At 39.5% G+C, this 24585-nt stretch overlaps 2 protein-coding genes across 3 annotated transcripts in view; both read right to left on the minus strand.

The window, feature by feature from the left end:
- Positions 1–24585, minus strand: part of LOC140302946 (protein-glutamine gamma-glutamyltransferase E-like) — a 302930-nt gene that overhangs the window by 151549 nt on the left and 126796 nt on the right. The window lies entirely within an intron of this gene.
- rims4 (regulating synaptic membrane exocytosis 4) overlaps positions 1–24585 on the minus strand; it is a 54426-nt gene that overhangs the window by 19550 nt on the left and 10291 nt on the right. The window contains exon 2 of the mRNA XM_072381473.1: positions 2694–2838. Coding sequence (XP_072237574.1) covers positions 2694–2838 — 145 coding nt within the window. The remainder of the gene's footprint in view (positions 1–2693; positions 2839–24585) is intronic.

The raw sequence follows: 24585 nt of genomic DNA on the forward strand, positions 1-24585 counted from the left end.
AAAATGTGTTTAGAGTAAGAATGAAAATGCTGTTCAAGGGTTTCTTCTGTGTGAAGAATAGACAATGACAAAGATGGATGACTGATTCATTGCACTGTGCAAAATTAAAGCCAAAATATAAAAGAAAACTTCATTCCCAGTCCCTGACTCTAGTTTGAGCTCGTTTTGATGCAATCTGTTGGTTACCCTTGCTTGGTAACTCTTTTTGAATTGGCTTTGCCTGAGATGGAATAATTTGGATGAATTGTGATTGTATTGCAATGAGTTGTATCCTCGTGTGCCTGGATATGACATTTGTCGTGATTCGGTGCTGTATAAATAAAACTGAAGTGAACTGAATTAATCTGCAGATGACAGGAGAATGTGAAGGAGTCACAGCAGAAGAATAGAAGAACTTCTAAAGTCGTCCTGTTCATCTGCATAATTTATTTGATTTTCCTTTCATACACATTAAGGAATTTACCATAAAATCATGTAAGCTGGCATATCATCAACCTTCATACACAGTGGAGTGCTCAGGGTTCACGGTGGGTGTACAGAGCACAGGACCTTTGTACTCTCTCATATTCAAGCACAACATCCTCCAAACTCTAAGAAAGCACACTGAGTGCCTGAACGGCACAGCTCATGCTGTAAGAAAAACAATATGATGATCATTTCTCCCCATACACAAACAGTTTGGCAGATGCTCAAAGCATGCTAACTCTAAATTACGTTTACAGTCAAGGTGCTTCCTTTCAAAATACATCTTTACAATATAAGATCCAACGATCCAATCCAATCCAATTTATTCATAAAGCACATTTAAAAACAGTTGACCACTGCGCTGTACACTAAAACAATGCAAACATAAATCAAATGAATAAACAATGGTTTGGTTTCTTCTGTGTTTTAGCTCAGGCCACATGGAAGAAGAGGAGTAAACACTTTAAATAAATTAAAGCAAACAGGTTTTTTTGTCTTTGTGCTCCTAGTTTTTTGTGTCTCTGCCTCTGTTTCCTCATCATTATTTCCCTCGAGTTTGCTTCCATGTGCATTAGTATGCTGAAAACTAACCTCATACTAATTAAGGCCTCAGTCTGATCTGATATATAAATGAAACAATCCACACACACACACACACACACACACACACACATATATATGAAATATTATTATTTTCATGCAGCACTTTATGGACAAATGATCTACATATTTCAAATATTAATGGGATACTGATGGAAACACACCCAGTGATACTATCATCCACACTCAGTTTCTACCTCTGTTCCTCTTTAAACCCTCCAAATCCACATCAGTCTGTCTGTCTGCCGTGTTTTGTTATGTAACTGTTGGATTCAAGCTGGTTGCCAGGTTGGCACAGATCTGCATGTGTCCGTGTGTGCGTATGTGCCGTATTACAATAATATCGATGATGTCATAGTGCTTTTCCACTGGCTTTGACTGAATGCTCCCTGTCCATAAAACCCCCGCTGAGTTTTTTGATAGAAACATAATGACACGAGACGGGTTACGGGAAAAAAAACCTTGGAACAAAAAGGTAAATATTCCACAAATCCCAAAACATTTCTCCAAATTTCTGGATGTATCCTTTTAATTTTATGATATGCTAACAGACTTTACATCTTTGCCCTTTACTTTCTAAAACCAAGCATTGGAACTTCGTTGTTATATCAAATTTTGATGCCAAGCAAGTACATTCAAGTACATGTCATACATTCCAGATTAGTTCAGAAAGCCACCCTGCACAATAAAGATAACTGGAACTGAAATATAGTGCAGAAAGGGTAACAAGCAGGAGCAGCAGCACACATCCACACATATCAAACAAACATCTGTGCAGTTACACATTTCCACTCAAACCAGTGACAAGAGGGCAGTCAGAGGACATGAAGCTCATTAGACCACAACAATAAATGCCTGCAGCCCAAACTCAGGGCAGAAAATGTTGGTGCACAGCGTAAAGTTTCAACAGTTTCAACAAGAAAGGTAAAAAAATTGCACAATGACTGTGATTTCTACTCAATTACCAACAAAGACCCAGCTTACATCCTGATATGTGATCAGGTCAACCTTTATCGTTTCCATACGTTATGAAGTTCTCACGATGTCCTGCCACGTCTTTAGTCATGGAAGTTCACTGTGTCCTGAGATTACTTTTGTTGCTTTATGTCCAAACTGAACGGAACTGAATCAACCGACTGAGCTTTCACAAGATGCTTCCGACACTTAATCGACGTGGACAGACACTGGCACACGGTTTAGAAATGTCCAAATGTTGCCAGATGTTGGGCTACAGTATTCTAAACTCTGTAAGAGATGTTTTAGAAACAGCTCAAACCACCCTGGGTGTTGGGAAAAAGCTGCCAAATAACCAACATAACTCATCGTGTACATCCTGTGACATGAAGCAGGAAACAGAAAAAACATTTCTTGTTCATGGCTGGTATCACTGTGATAATAATCAGCTCTTTAAATGTTTGCATTTTTCGCCTTTCGCCCCCTCACACTTATAAATGTACAAACTATGTGTAAGTATTTATGTTTAAGTACCAAAACTCCCAAAGAAAGCAGCTAAAAAAAGTCACGAGACCATTTAGCTTGAGAGATTTTACTGAAATGTAAAAACAATCATAACAAAACCAGGTTTCTGAATGAATGAATTTAGGTTGTGCTGTGTTTGTTTTACTCACTTCCCTTCTGAGCCATAGCTGTTCATGCTGTCCTCTATGGATTCGTGGCTGGCCTGACGAACGGTCCGACTGGGCATCTCCACCGCCAGACCTGTCTCTGTGCTCCTCTGGATGCCTCCCTTCAACTTCCTGCCTTCTGTATCCACTGCAGGGAAACACACACACAGAGAGTCCAAAATGAATCTGCAGCGCACGTGCAGTGGAAACTGCCACACCAAAGATCCTGAGGTGGGGAGGAGTACGAATAGACAAAAAGCTGTTACGATATGAAGAAAATAGTTCAAATAAACTGTTAATTATAATACATGTGCTTCTTGTGTTTTGTTGTTGGTTCTTTGGTAATTCTAAGAGGGATTAAATGAGACTGATAAGCAGAAAATCTAACACAATACAAATGGTTTAGGAAGCTCACACACACACACACACACACACACGCAAGAATAGCACCGCAAAGTTAGTTCTGAAATTATTAAAGAGTGACCTAGAATGGTTCTATTTCTATCGCGCTCGTGTGGAATGGGACGTTGGCAGATTTGGGTTACTGCTTCTGCTTCCTGACAGGTTCCATATGATCATTTTTCTCCTGTGTTAGTCCACATCAACTCTACTGACTTAAAGTCAGCTACAAAGTCCAGATAACTGTGATTCTGCAGGAGAAGAAAGTCTTTAAAAGTAGTGAAATTAAAACACATTAGCTTTATTTAGTCTGATGCCCAGAGTTTGTCTTACAGAGATTTTTTGGCCCCACATGCCTCTGCCTGCATCTGATCCTGCTGTGGATTTTATACAGACACATAAGGTACAGAAACGCTGTGGCACACAGAAAAGACATCAAGATTCCTGCACGAATGAACACTGACTTCCAGTGTAGACTCCTGAATGAATCCCTGGTGGCTGCCGCATCCCTTTTTGACCTGATTTTAGTCTGTTGCTGTTGTGTGTGAATAGAAACTGGCTGCTGAACAACAGCAGTAACTCATTAAGAAAGTGCTTTGATTCCAAAGTCCATCTCAAATATTTTACTCTGTAAACTCCACTGTAGCTGCAAGAAACTGTTGCTATTTAATCTAAAATAGCAATTATAGTTTTGCATTACCTACAAAGTAAAACATTAATAACTCATCTCCAGGAATCCAGCAGCACACTGTGGCTTGGGATAACAGTATCTTTAATTGGCTCCTACTGGACTTGTATTAACTCATGGACCAGATTTCCAGGGGCCAGCATAGTTCAAAACTAACGCAACTGGACCTGATGCTCAGCAAAAAGTTTGAACCACTTGAACCAGAAAAGCAACCAGGGCAGTCATGTTTCATTTGGCCCGAGTGCCAGAATAATTAAGATCAACTCAGCCAGCTGCTCATAACTCCAAACATAAACAGCTGTAATGCCATAAGTAAAGATGAGCATACAGTTTGAACCAGAAATGACATGGCGATGAGTAGATTGGGATCTAAAGCTAAACTATAAAGAGAACTATTCAAGTTTATCTTTAATGTATTTAATATAATAAATGTAATTATAATGAGGGTCAGAATGAAGGCTTTTGTGTCTTTAGTGTGTGAAAATCCTTTCTTATCCTTATGACCTTGCTGATATTTTTCCATCTGCTTTACCAAAATTCTTCATTCGACAACATCTTCACAAGTTAAAACTATTCCAAACATTCTCTGTTGCAGGTCTACCAAGTAATGATGCAGAACAAAAGCTTCATGCACTTTTGTCGCAGTAATGGACAACCTCTTCAACCTGAATGCAAACCTAAAAACCTTGGAAACCTTGTTGATTTGAAGGAACTAATTTGATTTGGTGTTCCTCAGGGCTGTGACAGTTCTCTACACTCTGTATACTAAGTGCTTATTCTGATGCAACCCAGGCAAAATGTTAAATAGTCACATAAATCATTCACTGTTATATGCTATGAATGTCATGATTTACAGGTTTTTGTGTTTTTGTTTCCTCTCTAATTCTGTTTTTTATGTCTCTTTTTTCCATTTCTTGTTTTATTTAGGTAAATCCTGATTTTTTTGTTCACTTTTGTTAGTTTTACCACTTCCTTGTCACACCTGGTTTCGTTTGTAATTATCTCTCAGTGTATATTCTCCTGGTTTCCCTTTGCTCTTTGCCAGCTCATTGTTTGTTATCCTACGTCGTAGCCTAATGTGAGAGTCAGGAGGTCAGTCCGTCTGTCCACCTTTTGCACCTCTTTAGTTTTGCTCTTGCAGGTTTTATTTGTACTTGATTTCTTCTGCCTTGTCAGCGCCTTAATGACATGACAACAGAACATAGAAATAACTCTACAGAGTAACACGGTACTACAGCATTTCATGAAATAGCTTTTTGATCCTATTTGATCCTAAGGACTGGTGGTCACAAACCAGTGGTTATATGTTCCCATCCAACTACTAAAGTTTAAATGTATTTGACATGCATATTGACAGTTCTTATCTTGTAATGAACATATTGACTGGGTTTGTTCTTAACTACTGTCTCTCATGAGTTTAACAACCAAAGAGACCTTTGTTCAAGCAGGCTTTTGAGAGTACAATCAGATTTGGGATGACTGTGAGGTTTAGAAACCTTTCTGTCTGCAAAATCAAAGTTAATTTGCCAGATCTGTGGGGAGGGGGACAAAGAAAATCAATGGCCAGAATGATTGTTTGAAATCTTAATTTAAAAAAATCCTTTGTGATCTAATCAAGTGTTTCTTTTGTGTGTTACCACAAAAAAGTTCTAAAATGAATCCCTAATATTAGGTTGGCTTTACAAGCACGTTTGCCTCTGTCTACTAATCTAATAATCGACTGTCTAATAATCGACCCATAATGCAATATTCTGCATCTTCAGACATCAAAATCAAGACTGTGTGGCTAAACATCTCCCAGAGTCTAAAAAATCCCAATCTACTGCTCCACTGCTGAGAGTCTGTTGTATAGAGAGTGAATGAGTGATTTTGGGGCACAGCTTGTGTCATCAGCAGTGACATACACGGTTGCCATGGACGTAGAAGCTGTAACCATGGAGATCACAGTTGCACCCAAGATAGCAATGAGGATGCTCTGTCAGACTTTTAAAACACAAAGGCTTGTAATTTCCTACATTGTCTTGTTTCTGTCTTCTGTATGTGTGAGTTTGTTGTTGGGTCCCAAATCTTGTGGCAGTTGCTGGAACATAAATCAGCCACTTTAAAGGTAGAGTTCAGTTGGGGTTAAGGGGTAGATGCATGAGACAGCCATGTGAGTGTAACCTCTTGTCACCTCTTGTCATCAGTGGTGTAGCTATTTAAGCAGAATGGCGTTATGTTAACTATTACTACAGATGGAGAAAGGATGGAGACACATCAACCACCACTTCATGGTGCTGATGGGATTTTATCTTAGTTTACCTCCATCTAAGACAACACGCTTTATTGATAGCTAAGCGAAAAGCAATCTAACTGGTTAATCAGAATATTGGCAACATTTCAAGGCTGATTATGTTTGTCTCTTACACTTTGAATATTAGGCCTATAATGCTTTCTCTGCTCATCTGTCTGCCCATGTGTTTATCTATCTGTGTCTGTGTTTTAAACTGTACCTACATTCATGCTCTGCTACTCATTAAGTCCCACAAATGCCAGAAAACTTCCCCGCACAAGTCATTTAAGATAACTTGACTTTCGCTTATGGATTCCTCTGAGAGTCGGTGCCATTCAAAAGCCATCGTGACTCAAAAGGTGAGAAGTGTCTCATTCCCGTTAAAGATGGCTGACTGAGCAGGATGTGAATAATCAACAGTTACACAACTGTTCTGATGATGTTCAGGCTACAGTGAACCTGCTGTACTTTCTCCATTCATGCTGGCTTATGTCACACATATAATGGATTAAAATCATGGATTTAAGACTTACACAGTGTATATAATAAAGCTTTAAATTAATTAGAGGCTCCCTATCAGTTGAGGCCATAAATATCTACTTTCACTCAATGGTTCTCTGTTACATTAGTGACTGTTTGATAAGTCAGTCTAACATATACTCTACAGATGAGAGGTCATTTTGTTTTGATCATGGCTATGTTTTATAGAACTTCACTCTGCTTAGTTGGGAAAACTTCATTAAGTATATGAGGGTTTGTATAATTCATTACATCATGCATGGTCCAGCTCCTCCTCCTCTGGCTGATTTTGTTAGCTTTAAATCATCAGCAAACAAAGATAGAAGAAGAGTGAGAGGAAACTGTACAATCTCATGCAAAAAGATGTTGTTTTGCTTAAGCGCATCGTTGAAATTGTACTTCTTCATCCTATAAGTCCCTTAAACACACTGACAAAAAAGGGCTTTTTGATGCTTTTGTCAACATGAAATAAGTCTGTTTATCTGAAATTAATTGTTAAGTACTATTGTTGACACTCGGTGTCCTAATTGCTATATTGGAGTTTTTGTTTTAATATTATCATTATCACGCCTAATTACATCAGGCAAAGGCTTCTGATCAAATTTTAGTTATTGCTTTGATATTACATTGGTCTTTTTGATAAATATCTTTATAGAAACTGTCTGTCTGTCTGATTAAACGCTTAAATTGATGTATCACTTTCATATTTAACACCAACCACATGAATTAATCACCCGAAAACACAAATGTTTGCAGGTATAAGAGACAGATGTTGGCCAACCAGCATCTGCTTGGAAAGCAAGGCTACATCACCCTTCTTACCAGCTGTTTTATTTGTCTCCAGATGTTGAAAGTCTTTGTAATTTTTTTAGTTTCCCTTTACTCTGTTGCCCTGATTTCACTTGTCTGTCAGTAAATCCACAAGTCTGGTCCAAGCCATGTTTGTCTCAACGTTCAGAGCCCTGTAAAGGTTAAAAAGAAATTGAATTTATGTAATGTTCATTAATGGTGTCATTTCAGCAAATCCTGTATAATTTCTGCCAGATGTGAATTGGGATTTTACTACCGCTGTGAAAGGTGAGCACCATTTGCCTAATATCCTAAATGTCAAATGTATTTACATGTCATCAAGCGCATCTATAGCAGTGAGATCCCCTCTCTTCGCTGTGCCTCTAGAAAAGAAAAAAGACAATTGAAGTCAAACCTACTCATTCTAAAATAGCCTTGTGCATTTGCTGCGAATGTAGTTCACAGCGTGAGATGTGGAGCACCCACTGTGATGTAGCACAAAAAGTGTCTGAGGTGACGCACAAAAGTTGTGATGTAGCAGTCAGAGAGCCAGGACTCATTAGTTTGTCTCCCAGCAGAGGGACATTAATGAAAGCAGAACAGATACCAAAATAACTGCTCCTCATTCAGCCAACGTATCTGGCCAACACAATGACTGACAGCCAGGAAGACTGAAAGTTAAAGGTAGGTCACACCTTGTGGCCTAAATTACCTAAAAGAGAGACTTCTGCAGGAAGCCAATATTAGCTGAGCCATAAATGCGCACTGTGACAGTTTGTCTAGACTCTTGTCAGTTTAGCTTTGTTGCTCTCGACATCTTTACATCAGGTAACTTCACTTATATTCAATGTTTTATTTTTAAATGTTCTGTCTTTGTACACTCTCGTTGGATTTGGCATATTTCCCTTTTTCCCTCCACACCTGTGTTTGAATAGTTAATTACTCCACACCTGCGTTCAATTATTGTTGTTATTTGCTGTTGTGAGTGTTTGCCTGCTGTGAAAAAGGCATGTGCAAGCACTGTGGGGTAACATCGGTTAATAAAGCCTATGTTGCCTTCTTCACAGCAACAACTAGGATGAAAATAAAGTATCTGAGATAAACAGGCATTGGTCCAGCCTGCAGAAGTGGGTCTAAGAGTGTTACAAAGTGTCCTCCTCTTTAACAAAGTCTAATAGATTATTGATCAACCAGGTAGTGCAGAATTCTACATATGTGGAGGAACTCACAGAGGCTGAAACACTGAATAAATATTGTTAGTAGAGCTGAGCTCACACACGATGGTGGCGATTTAATAAGAATGTGAAACCCAGAGTATCGCTCCAGATATCGCTACGATATCCTGTTTCCCACGTTTGAATTTCTGGAAAATGGGTCAAGAATTTATTGAGTACAAGCCAGTTTTGAAGAGCAAATACACGGCGCCTAAATAAGCATTTATGTTTCTAAAGCTGCCGAAGCTAAAGGACTGGGGGAGCTTTAGTTCACTAAAGGCTTCTATTTACTAGAGAAGCACGTTGGAGGTGAAGCTGTAAAAAAAGAAATGTGAATCAAACACATTTCCATTGACTCGTTTGAGGTGAATAAATTAGACTGGCAGAGGTTGGCAGTATAAGCCGCGCTGCTAATGGTTGTAAATAAATAGAATTAACCAGAACGCAGAGCTCTTACATCAAGGAGAAAAAAGAAAAAGGACAACTGTGGTGGACATCCACGACACACAAATTAAAGAGCTAATCTTTAAGAATATCTTGGGATATTCCTAAATCATGTGAGACTATTGTTGCATTTTCCCCCTTAACAACAATGATATGCTTTAATTATATATAGTTATTACTGCTGGCCTCCTTATGTTATTTCCATTTCACATAATGTGTATCAGGTCCAATTCAAAACAAGCAGAAATGACAATCAGCAACATTTCTTCTGAAATGTTCTAGATGCACATCAAAAACCACCATGGAAAAACATTTTATTGTACCCATAACTGGATCTACGAATGTCTTTTTCCCTCTTCTTTAACAGTCCAGCGATGAACTCTGTGTTTTGGGCTGAACTTTGTGCATTTACTTTTGTGTGTCACCTTTACTTTTGCCTCATAAGCTGACTGCTTTGCTCTGTTTTAACCCAGTCTGGAGTTAACACTTTGGATATTTGTTCTGTTTTGGTTCTCTGCATGTGGGCTGCACTGATGTGGAAACCCGTTCAGTAAGAATAAGAATTTCATAGAGCTCGGTGGAGAGTTGCCGCATGGGCGCTATCGTTGGATTGAAGTTCTCTAATTGAAGTTTCTGCACATACATCTTAAATTTCTGTGAAAGAAACAAAAATGTCCATTATAAAAGACTCAGTAAGACATTTGTTTCAATCAATTTATGACTCACGTCATGTGAGGTTGTAAGCACAGAGCTGGTGAAATAATATCCTCCAACTGCGACAGATTGGCTGACAGGAGGACAAAATTAGGCTGAAATTCACATGTTGAGAAAGTGGTTTACCTTTCCAAAGCACCACAAACAAATCCACGCCTGCAAAGCGACGTGGCAGGATTAAAGTGACTCACTGTTAGCACCACACTCCATATGATGAAGCATCACACAGGCTCTGTGCTCCCTTCTGAGGAAGCTTATTTTTGGGATAAACCCAAATCAAGTTTTAAATCTCTCAACTTCACAACACCTGAGGCTCTGTTTGCCTCCCATGCAGTACTAAGAGCTCATAACATATCCCTTCACTCATCCACCTTACTGTGCTTCAACACTGAGTTTGGCACAAAGACTAATGAAGACAGTTGGGGTACATTTACTCCTCTGGGTCACATTAGGGTGGAAAAGAAGAAACAGCTGTTTTTTAGCTTGGCCTAATTTGTCTTAGGAAGAATAAGCAGACATATAAAAATGAGTTGCTGTAAACATTAGGGGTGTGATGAGATCTCGTACCACGAGATCTCGCGAGATTAAACTTAGCAATATTTCTCCCGTTAAAAATCAGTTTGGGGAAGAAGAAGTTTATTCAAAGCTCATGCTTACATCATTCATGTAAAGAGTTATAATAAAACATTTCAAAATGCATGTGAAGCTCAGTTAAATAAAAGGCCATTGGTACATTTTGTCATGGTAGTTTTCTTAAAATATCGTCTCGTCTCGTGAGCTGAGTGTATCGTCACAACCCTCGTAAACAGTCTAACCTCTTTGAAAGACCTGCTGTTTGCATTCCCACTCGAATCACTGTGTCATTATCTGCTGGAGCATTTTCTCATTTGTACAGCTGTGTGGAACCACAGCATCTGGAAAACGGATAGGCAATAATGCACATCTCTACCTCTGCGGATGAATCCTGTAAATGGTTTGATAAAATGAAATAGATGCTGCAGCGAGTGGAATTGCTCTGTCACCACCAGCCTATTCATTACAGAAAGAGAAAATTTGGCAGGAGCTGCTTGTCAGATAAAGACGATCTTGGGAGGCACTGAAAGAGTTGCATTTATTTAAAAAAACAATTAAAAAAACTCTCCCGTTGGAGGCGTAACAGACGATGACGAGTGATGACTAAGGATGGGGATGAATAAGAAGCTGCTTTTTAAACCTCTTGGCAGCACAAATGATGGCAAAGCTGATCATTGCATGCTGGTAGTCGGAGTTAATTAACTTATTGGTAGATAAGCATTTTTTAATTTTTCTCAAAATTAATTATTTTGCTGAGTCAGCTGTTTAACTGTCTCGAACACCTGGGAGCAGTACCAGTGTTTTAGTGCCTCACTCAACGTTTCCAACGTTAGCAATAAGTTGTTACTACACTTTCCTGCATAGAGTTGCAGGACATTAAATTTAAGTGATATTTGCAGGTAAAAAGCTTCATTAGCTTGATGCAAAAACAAAGATGGCGTTCATGCAAAGTATTTTCTTTAAGCCAAAGTCATACATTAAAAATGAACACAAAAAAAAGCTCTAGATTGTGGAAATATTAAAACAATATCAGAAAAGTAAAGGTGGTCAGATATTGTCATTTGTGCTTTGGGGCTTGAGGGTGCAAAAGTGAGTCAAAGGTGATTTACAGTATTCACCTAGAAGAGGGAACAAAAGAAAGTGTCTGTGGTCAAACTGTGGATGTAGAAAAGTAGAGTTTTTATATTAGGTCAGCTAAACAGAGGGTACAAATCTAACTATAGCCTCCGGTTGTGAGCCGTAGGTCATAACTGTGACTCTGGCTGAGCTTCAGTCAGCCCTCTTCTTCCATCCCTGAGGCCTGCTTGGGGCACGAAGGAAAATATGAGGACACTGATGTCAGGATATTTATGCCTTAGTCATTTACAAGTGCTTAAATATCTCCATATCATTTTCATATGCATATCTCTCATTTGATTTCAACGTAACCAAAGTATAGATTCTGAAAGGAAGAAACTTAGATTTGGTGAGTTTTTGTGGTTTTGTGTTGACAGAGAAAAAAAGAAAGAGAGGGATGGACTCTCATGAAAAGAAAAGAAATCTGTCAAGAAGTGAAATTTTACAGTTTACAGCAAGTGTTATCACAAAAGATCACATATTTCTGCTCCTCCAAACATTAAGTAGGGTGCCGCTAAAGCAATCCAAGCAACCGATTTTCTCCAATTAGCCACCAAGTATTTATCTTCATTGGGAGACAGACTCTATAATCAATATTGTATTCGTCCTTTTCTTGACGTAAGAAGCGGTGGAAGGTGGGTAGCTTTAAAGTAATGCATGAAGACAGTTAAATGAATTTCCAAAGACTTGCTCTCAACCTCTTCTTAAATTAGATAAAATCCAAAACAGCCGAAGTCTCACCAGAAATTGTTTGATGGGAACATTTGTCCACACATAGACTATAGCAGCAGTTTTACAGAGATGACAGAGCTTTGTTGGGCAGTTTTCTAACCCAAACTATGTGTTTTTTAACATCTAGACCATGAGCATTAATTCTAACCCTAACCATATACTTTGAACTCTTAACCCTAGCCAGTGGCACCAACGTAGGAAAGAATACAAGTAATGATGGACACACAGCACCTCTGACAGAGCCTGACTCGTGGCTTCCTTCTACATAGCTCATTGTTAGCTTTGATGTTAGCTGTAATGTTATATCCTCATTTGTAAGTCGCTTTGGATAAAAGCGTCTGCTAAATGCTTAAATATAAACACATCAGAAGTGGAAAAGATTGCAGGTCAGGATCTGAACCAACAATCTTTAGCTTGAACTTTGGGGGTTTAACACCGCCCACAAACTCCTCCTTAACTTTCACATAATCTTTGTCCTACACCAGAGCGGAAACTGTTACACTATTACATCGTGAGTGTCAGTGCAGTAATCCTGCAACAGCAGCAGAAACACAGCTATTGTACAATCTTTAAGCCTTGACTGAGGTTTTTCTGTGGACTAAAGGAGGAATTTTGAAACCTTTCATGAAATTATGTTGTTTTGGTCCAGTTGCCTTTATTCGAGCTCTTACGAGGATGACAGTGACTCTCCAAAGCAGTCATCCATCAACTGCAAGGTTGTGATTTATTGCCACATTCCCCAAGTTCACATGTAGATGTGTCTGTGAGAAAAAGCATACACTATCATACAATCAAAGGAGCATTAAAGGTGAACTCTATTTTCCCTTTTCTACATGATTGGCTTATATATTTGTCTGATTTAAACCACAATACTTAAACTCCTCTGCTTGACCTACAGGGAGCACTCCAACTTTTTCTGGTTGGGGCAAAGCTAAACTAATTATCTATATAGCATAATTCAACAACAAGGTGATTCAAAGTGCTTTACAAGGAACAAAAAGGCATTAAAACAAAAGTAAAACAGAGAGAAAAGGTACAGTGAGGTGACACTTCTTAATCATAGTCCTTCAATTTAATTAAATCGGTTAATCAAATGCGGTGATAAACAGGGAAGTTTTAAGGTTTGATTTAAAATAAGCAGAGTTTATGCAGACCTGCAGTTAGCTGGAAGTTTGTTCCTCATATACAGTCCAGAAAAACTGAAAGCAGCTTCTCTGTGTTTAGGTCTAAATATGGATACAGGAAGCAAACCTGAGAGGTCCTGAAGGTTCATAACGTAGTGGAGGATCTGAGATCATTCAAAGCTTTATAGACCAACAGCAGTTTTCTAAAATCAGCTCTTTGATGGACAGGAAGCCAGTGCAGACCTCAGGACCGGAGTGATACGATTCCCTTTTCTGGTCTTAGTGAGGATTGAGAACCATGGCCTCGGATTTGGAACGTTTAACTTTCATCCCGGTCGTTTTACGCTCCGCTGCGAACCGTTCAGGAGTGAGCTCAAGGTCAAGGCTTGAAGAAGCCAACAGAACCACATCATCCACAACAGGCAGAGAATTAAAAAGACAGAATTGCATGGATGGATGGATCCATGTTACCTTTTGCAAAGATACACCTCCAGACCATCACTTAAATCCGTACTTTTTAATCAAATTATTTCTATGTTCAACCTGAACTGCTGACAAAGGCACAAAACAAAAATCCTATTTATGTTGGAGTCCAACTAACACCTATTGTTTTGTGTTTGTATGTCTGCGTTATAAGGGTGCAACGATTAGTCGACGTTGTTGACAAAAATCGACAACATAATTAGTCGCCGACGTATTTAATTGTCGATAATTGTCGGTTATGTCATCACACGTCTTTTTCACGCTGTAGAGCTGAATATCATTTTTCGTACAGAGTGAGTCATCATACTTCTTACCCATCTCTACTCAGAGATGCTAATAGCTGGTGATGACTGTATAAACACAGTGAAATGGCTGCGGATGAATTATTGTCCTCTTGTCCAAAACTTGAAGAGGAAGCAGGTTGGAGCTCTGGGAGACCATGGTGAGATATTTAGCTTATTAGCGTGACCTGCTAGCTATAAATAAGCAGAGTTGTCTTGGATTTTAACATTAAAGTGCATCATTAAAATTGTATCATTCATCTTCACAGTCCAAAATTACAACCAGGCTGTATTCTTTTTCACTTGGATAGACGCTGCAATACCACAGAATGCTGTGGCTGTTTGTTTGTGGCAAATGCACTTTTATTTTATTTTTGTTTAGGGAAAGTTTTCAGACATTTTTATTATTTTTTAGTATCATTTATCTTTTGTATCAGGAGTAACCTAACCAGCAGTGTATTAAATTACATATTTTTGAATTGTTTTTGTCTTTATTGTTAGTTAACATATACCTTAAACAACCTCAAGATAAATTTAAAAGCTGGTAGCGCAATAGAGCCATTAATTGTATGATTTATTATCCGATTAATCGTTTCGATAATAGATGACTAGTCGTTAGTTGCAGCGTTACACACTGCATAACGTTCACAGATGAGTGAGAGTGGCAGAGTGCTTAGAGTAGAGCTGAGTTTGAGTTTGAGCTTCTCTCAAACTCGGTGAATCAGAAAAAATGAAGTTGCATCTGAGGACACCATTGGAAGGACTGCATTTCGTGATGGTCTTTCCATTAGACAGCGTTGTTATGACGAACCGAACCCTAACACACAATCATAACTCAGCAGGACATATAAAAACCCAACAATCCTTGCTTGACAGCACTTGGGAGGAGTAGAGAAGTAACACTGTCATTGTTCAGGAGGAATAACGTACTGTTCATCTTCTAACTGCCACAAAATGTTTTGCCTACGCATATTCTGCTGGCAAGCCAGACACCAAAACGTCTATAAAAAGGCTTTTTGTTAAGAACAGCCTCTTCAGATCAGGATAAGACAAATTTGCATCCAACACATTAACTCTGACCACATTCCTATAAAATCAATTTATAAGTCAAAGCCAGTCTGGCCTTTATGTCCTCCCTGTCCAGCGTGGATGCAATGACTGGACAGTTTTACTGTGTTGCTGCAGGGAGAGTAAATCACTTCAAGGGGTGAGCCAAATGTGCTGCTGCTTCCAGAGAGATAAATTCTACATAATTTTGGCGAGATATTTGAAAAAGGGCTAACACGTGCACATAAAAAGCTCTTCTGTTTGCACTCACTCACACATACACACAACAGAGGCCTCTATCCTCTATTAGAGCTGGCACCATTGTGGTATTTTTTTCCCAGCCAAGGTCGGCATTGAGACCGCAGGGCAGTGGAGAGGAATAACAGGTCCGGAATGGAAGGCTTCAGCAAGGACTTTTTGAAATGAGTAAAATGCCTGAGCAAGGACTTTCGGAAATGAAAGACTGCTCTGATGACCTAAGTATTACAAAGACTTGATGACATTTGAAAAAGGCTCCACGAGAGCCGAGAAAAATCCATTGTGGACTGGTTTTACAGAGACGGTAAAGGCCATTTTTAATGACGCGTCCTCCACAAAATATTACTCACACAAAGTTCTGGATTTTTTCTGCTGGCAACTCACCACTGTATGATTTCCTCAGCACATCATGTGAAAATAGGAACTGTTTTGTTTTTCTTATCTTAAAACGAACACTTTATTTCTACAGATGATGCACGCTTCACCTTCCTTTTAGACTACCAAGATGGATTTAATAATGTCGTTTTTTTCTTTATGCTTCAGGAGAGGATGTCAGGTGTGGGGAATTTAGATTCTTATAGCCTGGAACAAAAGTCATATAAGTGTTTCTTATCAAAGCCTTTTTATTGAGCCACCATATCCCACCTCCTTCTGAGTTCTTTATACACTCTGATGGACTAACAGCTGTTCCACTTTACAAGTTTAACTCAGATAGTTCACTGTGTGCTGCACGGGAAGAGTCCCTCTAAAACCCAGAAGCAGAACACGGGCGAATGGCTTGTAAGTTCGATATTCACACTTTGTACAGGAAGTATTCTGGCTTATCCTTTGAGTCACTTTTCTGCTGGAGCCTACCCCTGCTACCATTGGGCAATAGGCGGGCTGAACCCTGGACGGGGCACAGGGGTCACACAGCGCCGACTGAGACAAACTTACTGCCACGCTTCAACAGAACAAGGTGCAAGGTGCCTTTGTAAAAAAACCCTGGTGGTGGAATTGATTGTGCTTGGTTTGAACAGGGTGATACAGTAAAACATTTTGTCAGCTACTTTTGAAGCCACACAGAGACCACACACTCCCTGCTCGCTGGCATAAAACCGGGAAAAGTTTGAGCTTAGCTGAAAATTGAGGGCTCCATCGAGAACAATAACAAAATGACTGTGTCTTTAAGTAAAGCCTTCATGCTTTTGGTGACTCTCAAAACACTCATAAGCTCAGTGAGCAACAGATAACATCTTGCTAAATAACCACCGGCGGAGGCTCCATTCAGCCATAAAATGCTGCTTGTGGAGAGAAGTGTTTCTTTTGCAGCTCAGTTCATCCAGTGCAGCTTTATGCTTCACCACTTAAAAGAAATGTTGTTTGCAGCACTGAAGTGTCATTCAGGCATTTCAATCTGATCCCAAATACCAATCAGTGCATTTACCAATAAATCGAACACAGAATTGCACAGGAAATTGATGATGTGCGTTTTTACGTTGAATTATTTAGCTGCTGTGCTTTAGGACACCTGTTGAGGTTCGTCAGTAAGTGTCAGAGGTGTGATGTCAGCACATTACGGCCAATCATTAATTACACACAACATCGACATGAGACAATCCTGTTGGCTTTTCAGCTTTTCATCGTGAAGCTAATCATGGCACCAAAAAGGAAAATGAGTGATTTTAGACTGAGGCCAAATTAGTTAATTATTTGTTTAAATTATCCACCCTGACCCTGGTGAAATAAGAGGCAGAGCTTCTTATAATTGGCTTTGTTCTTAGACATTATGTATTCATATTCTGTATGTTTCTAAACAGTCTATGTTCCTATTTGGTACTTGTCCACTCTGCTCATACTACGCAATGTATGTCCTTTAATGGTCCAAGACTTTAAGATGGCATAACTGGCCTAAATAACTGGGTCAGGTGAAGCTTCTGGTCTGTTGCATTAGATACACGCCTAAAACAACACTCACACGTTGTTTATCACATCCAAACAACATGGCGTGGACGGTGGTTGGCCCGCTGATGTCACTAATAACTGGCCAATTATACTCAGTCATGTGTATGTTCTTCATGTGAAGAAGATAAATATGAACCATTTCCGGATATCGGGGCTCGGGCTGAAGGAGTCCAGCACTGCCATACTTTACCTGTGACCACTAATAAATACTTTGTTTAATTCAAGACTTCTTCAGCGTCCATTGAAAGAATCGAGCTAACAGCTACAACTAGGTTGGGGCGTATTATGCACCTGTGAGCAAGTCAAATTTCTGTGTTTTCACAGTTTATATTTTATCTAAAACTCAAGCCCATCTAAGAAATTGTGTTAACATTCTATAAGGTAGAACTAAAAAGAGTTCCAGTTATGTGGTACCTCCTAAAATGGAAAACCGAATCCTCTAAAAAGGACACAGTTTCTGGCAAAGGTTCCTACAGAAAATGTCATCTTTCACTTCACCTGAGCTCATCGTCTCTATTTTGACTAAAAAGGAGACGAGAGCCTTTATTTATCTATTCAGCCTTTCATGTTTTGGCTCTGATGTATTACTAGTAGGGGAGTGACGATATGAGATTTTAAGAAAACTACAGTGACAAAATGTATGACTGGACCAACCGACTCTTATTTAACCGAGCTGCACATGCATTTTGAAATGTTTTATTATAACTCTTTACATGCATGATGTAAGCATGAGCTTCTAATAAACTTCTTCTTTATTCTTCAGTATTTTCATACAATGCTTGCATATTGTCTGTGTTTTATCAGTCACTCTACTGCCATTTCTATTTCACTTCCGCCGGGTACCTAAAATCCTGCCAAACAAATGATTTGAAAGTATTTTCAATGGTAATATCGGTATTTTCCAACGTCATTCTGGCTGCTTGCTGCTTCCCCTCTTCTTCTTTTCCTTCTCTTTTATTAGGTCCTGGCAGGCTAGACGTAGGAAAGGCGCATTACTGCCCCCATAGGTCACAAATAGAAGTTTGGATAGCTCACAAATCTCGAGTGTAATCTCGCGAGATCTCGTGGCATGAGATCTCGTCAAACCCCTAATTACTAGTTAATAACAATCTGTAGGATTTCTGCTTAAGGCAGATTGTTAGCGCATCGTGTGTGTCCCTATCCACTGACATGACTGCAAGTGAATTGTGTTTGAAGTAGGTCCGAACTTGCAAGATAACTATCAAAAAATGTGAGCAGGGAGCTCATTCAGACATGAAGACGACACGCTCAGCTGTCAGATTAATGGAAGGGGGCTGGAGAGCGTGGAGGAGTCGGGTCGCAGAAGAAACAAGCGAGAGAAGAGTGTAAGGAGAGATAATCAGTAAAGATGGGTACATGGGAGAACAGAAGGTGAAGGAGAGGACGGAAAATTAGGGGTGATGAGGTGTGAAAGAAAAAGGAAAAGGGACAGAAGAGAGTGAAGATGACAGAAGAGAGTGAAGATGATTAGACGAGAAAGGGAAATAAGTATTGTATCCAACTATCCTCTTTTTGGTAACTAATATTTCAATTTCATTCCGAAAATAAATATCAGAGCAATTTACAAGCTGCTCAAACAGGAAGAGAGGATTTAACCTGTCATGAGAGACAATAGGATGTGCCTGTCAAAGCTCGTTGGATCAACATGTTCAAATTGCCTTCCTGGAGATTTCCTGTCATTACCACACAAAGCACGGCTGTTAACTGGCTGTCGCACTTAGAACCAAATCACACTCTCATTCATTATGTAACCGTATGTTTGAAGAGCCATCAGCGCTTCTCTCGTCTGGCTTTGTCTCCACTTGAAGGCCCTGTCAACTTGACTTCCTGCTCTCAGGCTGTCACAATGAAGCCTGACAGGAAAGACGGGCCCGTTACATGAGCATCATTCAAACCTCACTTTCACGTTTGTTCGCTGAACTTTCTGTACTTTGCTTTTCCTTTTAAATCTTTTTACACTCATCGTGCACTCATGGCTCTTATGTTGGGAGTTCCTGGTGTAGTCGTCTTGGGTAACAAATCACTAGAGGGTGGTTTATTCATCTTCCAATTTAAGTTTCTGCCTACCACAGCTTTACTTAATGGCTTAAACATTGTCACAGAGAAGGTGAAAAGTGTCACCGACGAGTTCTTAAAATATCTTAAAGTAGAAGGATCAAAAACAGGAAATACTCAAATCAGACGCATGTACTGTCAAGGCCACAGATGCAGGATCTTTCAGTATAAGACAGATAACAACAAACCTCTTATGGGTCTCCTGACAGAGAAAACAAGGGGCTAATAAATCCTAATACACTATCCTCAATAATTAGGCTTGAGGCTAGTGTAACTATAAAACTTAATGAAAATCAAACTCACTCCACGCCAGGAGGAAAACGAAAGACTATAAAAGATTATCTTTAAACTCTACGCACTCGTCTAACGAGGCGGAACAAACAAATGACGCTCTCCCGAAAACGGAGGCACTATGAAACTTTACAGAAAACAAAACACTCTCCGTCTAATGGAGGCTCTATGAAATTACAAATCCAAATCAAAACTTTAAAGGAGGTGCTATGACACATTATAAACAAAAGATCACTCCCAAATGGAGGAAACCAAAACAGACCATGAACTTTAAACGAATCTAAACTATGAGTATGGTTCAAAACTTTACAAACAAAAGATCTCTCTGAAGGAGGACAAGGTAATCGCGACTATGGAACGCTGGAAATGGCGAGGATAACGAACTCTCATAAGATTGTAGCGACACACTGGCACAAGACAAGGGAAACACACAGAGCCTCGGGGAACAGGTGGAAACACTTGGGAATCAGGGAAGACAATCAGACATTTGACACGGGAGGAAGGGCAAGATACCTGAAACGAGAGGGAAGTTAATATTTCAAAATAAAACCGGAAATGACGAGACAACACTTATTTCAAAACAAAGTGTCAATGAGTCCTGACAATGAAATTGTTTTAGAACAATTTTTGATTTTTTTTAAATACTTGAATAAAGTAATTAGTTACATTTCACAATGGAAATTTGCTGGTTTCCCCACAAAATGTTCACTAAATATTGGGATTTATAATTTGCCACCATAGAAGCAAAGCTCCTTAAACTTTTACATAGTTGTATAACATGCAAAAAAGCAGAATGTTCTCTAAGTGGGAAGCAGCCCTGATTCATACACCTGTGCTTGTCCAACTTCATTTAAAACTGTCTTTATGATATGAATATTGTCTTTGCAAAGTTGTGCAGGTTGATGTTGCAATACCGATACGTCAGGCTGTGTAATAGGTCAAAAATGTATTCAGGCATCTTTTACATGGGTTATGTGACACATTTGTACAGTTGCTGCAAATGATAAAGCAGATTTAAAATGCTTTGTGTTCAGCCCAATGTGAAATCAAGACAAGCTTTTACAAAGTAACGAGCAGCGTTCAACGGGAAGTAACCTGGATTCACCAATTTTACTGTGAATCTTTGTGTCATCCCTGCTCTTTAGCTCCTTTCCTAAAGTATAATCTCTTGGTAAATCTGTACTCCTGCTGCTGATGTGCACCACAGCCTGATGCAGCTTCTGCACCTTGTGGTGAGAAACAACCACAGCCGCTACAACAGACTGAATAACGTTCCCCCTGCTGCCACATGTGCTCAGTATAACAAATGAACATCTGCAGCCTTCAGCTCCTTCCTCTGCCTATGCCTTCTCCTCCTCCCTATAGAATAGACCTCTTTTTCTGGCAGTCCATTTTTTAATCCTGACTTTTCTGGGTCGTCTCCCCAGCTCAGAAACACACCAGAGACTGTTCTCCCCCTATTTTTCCCCTCTGTATTATAACTCATAACTTTGACATCAGCGTCATTAGCCACGTTCACAGCAGTCCTGTGGGTGCAGATATTTCCAGTACATTGTTTTCATTTAAATACTTTCATTTACATTCACAACTTAATGGTGTAATACAGATTATTTCAACTTGGAAATCTGCGTTTTATGTGTGTTTCCTTCATCTTTGCCCTGTTTTCCCTGCATGCATTTGGCCTCTGTGTGACTCAACAGCAGGAATAACGACAGAAAATGCAGTTAAGATAAATGGAGAGGGAGGGATTGTGAGAAGGGAAAACAAGACAAAAAAGGCCAAAGGTAACAAGCAATGTGGGAGAAAGGAACCTACTGAGCCATTTTTATTTTCCAATGCTTCCATCCTCTTTTTTTGCCCTCCTTGCCTCATCTCCCAGAAATATGTGAAATGGGCACAACCTCTTAGTGCTACATTACGTGGCCGAGGTGTGCACCTCAGCCAGCAAGGCTTGAAATTGAATTTTTAAGGTTAAAAAGTCAAAAAATTCAAATGAAGTAATCTACTGACAGCAAGGTTATTCATATTAACATGGTTCTTGAATAAAGGACGATGAGACTCTCTTAGTTCTTGATGACGTTCACCTCTCATCAGGTGGCGCCTTCAGGCTTACGAAAGTTGTTGAAGTCTCGTGTGTCACTCAGTGGGTCTACATGATGAGATTAGCTGGATTATAGCTATAGTTGGGTTCTGCTCCTTATCTGAGGGTAATTATCCTTGGATATATGGCGGTGAATGAATGGAATCACTGGCACAAAGCATGTCATACCCCGGTACGATAGGTGGCGCTGTCCCCATTTCAGCTATCGCTAATAGAGCCACTTCCTGTTGAGTCTTCACCACCAACAACAACAACAAAACTAAGACATTCGAGAAAGATGGCAAATGGAGAGCAAGATGAAGCTACCTAAGTATGAAGATACTTTAAGTGAGCTACTGGTCACTTAAAGTGTTTCCAGACTGTCAATCTGCTCTAATAAAATCAGCATCTGACAAAATCACCATTCAAGCAACTTAAAAACAATGTCTGTGCAGTGACTTCAGCTGTGCTTACTTGTTAATCTCCCTTTCAACATAGTCGTTTTCTTCCACACCTCCTTTGAACCATCTATCTTTCCTGCCTCCAATGTGTACATTGTCCCTCATCCTTGATTTGTTGCTGTCCAAACAGAAGCTTACACTTAGGAAACCAGTTAGAAGTGAACTAGTCCTTCACATTAGGGGCAAATAGCCTTAAAGAACAGACAAAAGAAGTCCAGTTGCCTTTTCTTCAAGCACGCAGGATTCTCTGTTATACTCTATATATTATGTGCATTGATAATTACACACTTATCTCTGCCACTGTGGTTTATGTCTTAAGTTGCCATAGCTAGGCTAAGCAGAGCCGGACAGACAAAAGGAAGTATGTGGAAGTTATTATTGTTTTGAGTCATTAATCTGAAAAAAAATCCAATTTTTTTTTAGGTCTATATATAAAAGTTTCTCATTACATTGACTATGAGTATTTTTCATCACACTGGCAGAAATGTTCTTCAACATTTAAAGCTCCCTGCGCAGTAGACTGCCCATGCAGCCAGCTCTGAGTCACACCTTTGCCAGTTTAGGTAAATAGACATTCAACCACCTCAAAGGCACCACAGCATGTGGCTTCTGTATCCATACCACACCAACCACAAGCATCTATAAATGTCTGACCATATCAATAAGTCTTTTCTATGTTCATATATTACTAGTGACAAATGTAATCAATGGCAGAATTATGCTCAAAGAAAGAAACCCTCATCCTTTCTTACCTCGTCTCCTGAAATATTGGATTATCCACCTCAATACGGTTCACACATGAACACTGAAAATGTTCAGAAAAGTTGCCATTTGATGACAATTTGATCCAGTCTTTCTTCCACAGCTGCTGCTCACACAATAACTTCATAACAGGAGATTTTCTGCTGGAGTTGCGCTCTCAGAGCACGAGGACATCAGTGAATGAGGTTCTTTTATGGCTGTTTTTGTGTAAAACAGCTGATCAAAACAGGCTATGAAGCTGTAACTCTTACCAGCGCACAATAACACGTAGTCGCACATAGTTTCACTGGTAGATGCTGTATATGAAAAGGTGAAGGGGCGTTGTGTCATCCAGCATTAAACTAATGCTTTAAACTCTGCACAGCCTCCTCGAGGACATCTGTGACTGACACTGTTCAATCGTACTGTGGCTGCTTCTACTTCAGTAAATCACCTATTCCACCATCGTTAAACAGCTGGTCCGGTGCTGCTGAAACATTCAGCGTCAAAGAGGAAAGCCAAACATCCACTGAAGCAAGTCAGAAATAATAGCATGGCTTCTAATAAGCATGCATCTCCGTGCTGAATAAGAAGACTATTCACTGTGTTATCATTCTCTCTGCATTCATATCAAAACACAACTGACTGCAACGAGTGGACACTTAACGAAGTGTGAAAAATCACAACCACAAGTGGAACATGAGAAAGTCTGGAGGGTGCCATATTACAACAAAGAATAATGCTTAACACTCAGGAATTTACTACATTTTACTACAGTTTTCAGGATCATTTCTCCCTCAGATGAGGTGCTGGATGCTGGTCTGAACATTCAGTTTGTTAAGTTTTAAATTTACTGTGCAACACAAGTGATGCGTCTCGACAGTCCGTCTGTCACCTGAAACTCTGACATCTGTGCAGCTAACACACAGGGTGTGTGTGTGTGTGTGTGTGATCACACCAGGATGTTGGAATTTAGGGTTTATTTGTGTGTTTTTTACAGTTGAGGAATCAGCTGAAACATGACCGTTGATTGATTGATGGTTAACTTTACTCATTATTATTTACAGTGAACACAGCAAAAAATTTAAAATATTATCCTTGAATTACACCTGCTTAGAACTGCTGACAAGATAAAGTTTGATTATGTCTTTACTTCGGGATTTCTTTTCTGAAAAGTTCAATTATCTTCTATATTTGAATTTCCCTCGGGATTAATAGAGTATCTATCTATCTAATGCAAGATATAAGGTGCTTTTCGACATTATGTTAGCTTAATTTATTTTACAGTAAAGGCCAGACCTAATTGAGGCAGGCTCTTAAAACTGCCAGGTATAACAGTTAGATCATTCAAATTGATTGGAATTGTCATAATGTACAAAGGGATTGAAAAAGTGGGGAGAAGTAGCAAAATCTTGCTCAGATTCATCTTTTTGTGTCACTTTTGACGAGAGAACCCACGTGAAGACATGCGCGTTCGACTGACAGTTGTTAATTAAAAGAAGCACAAAATAAACACTGAAGATAAGGCGCTGCAGAGCAGGGTACAGAAACAGCACAAAAAAACAGCCAGAGCAGAAGAGGGAAGAACAGGGTCGATGAAGAAGCTGAAACAAAACCGGATGGCATGGCGATGAACTGGCAAGGAACAA

The sequence above is a fragment of the Leuresthes tenuis genome, unplaced genomic scaffold (assembly GCF_036924035.1).
Source record: "Leuresthes tenuis unplaced genomic scaffold, fLeuTen1.0.hap1 SCAF_3, whole genome shotgun sequence".
NCBI lineage: Eukaryota > Metazoa > Chordata > Actinopteri > Atheriniformes > Atherinopsidae > Leuresthes > Leuresthes tenuis.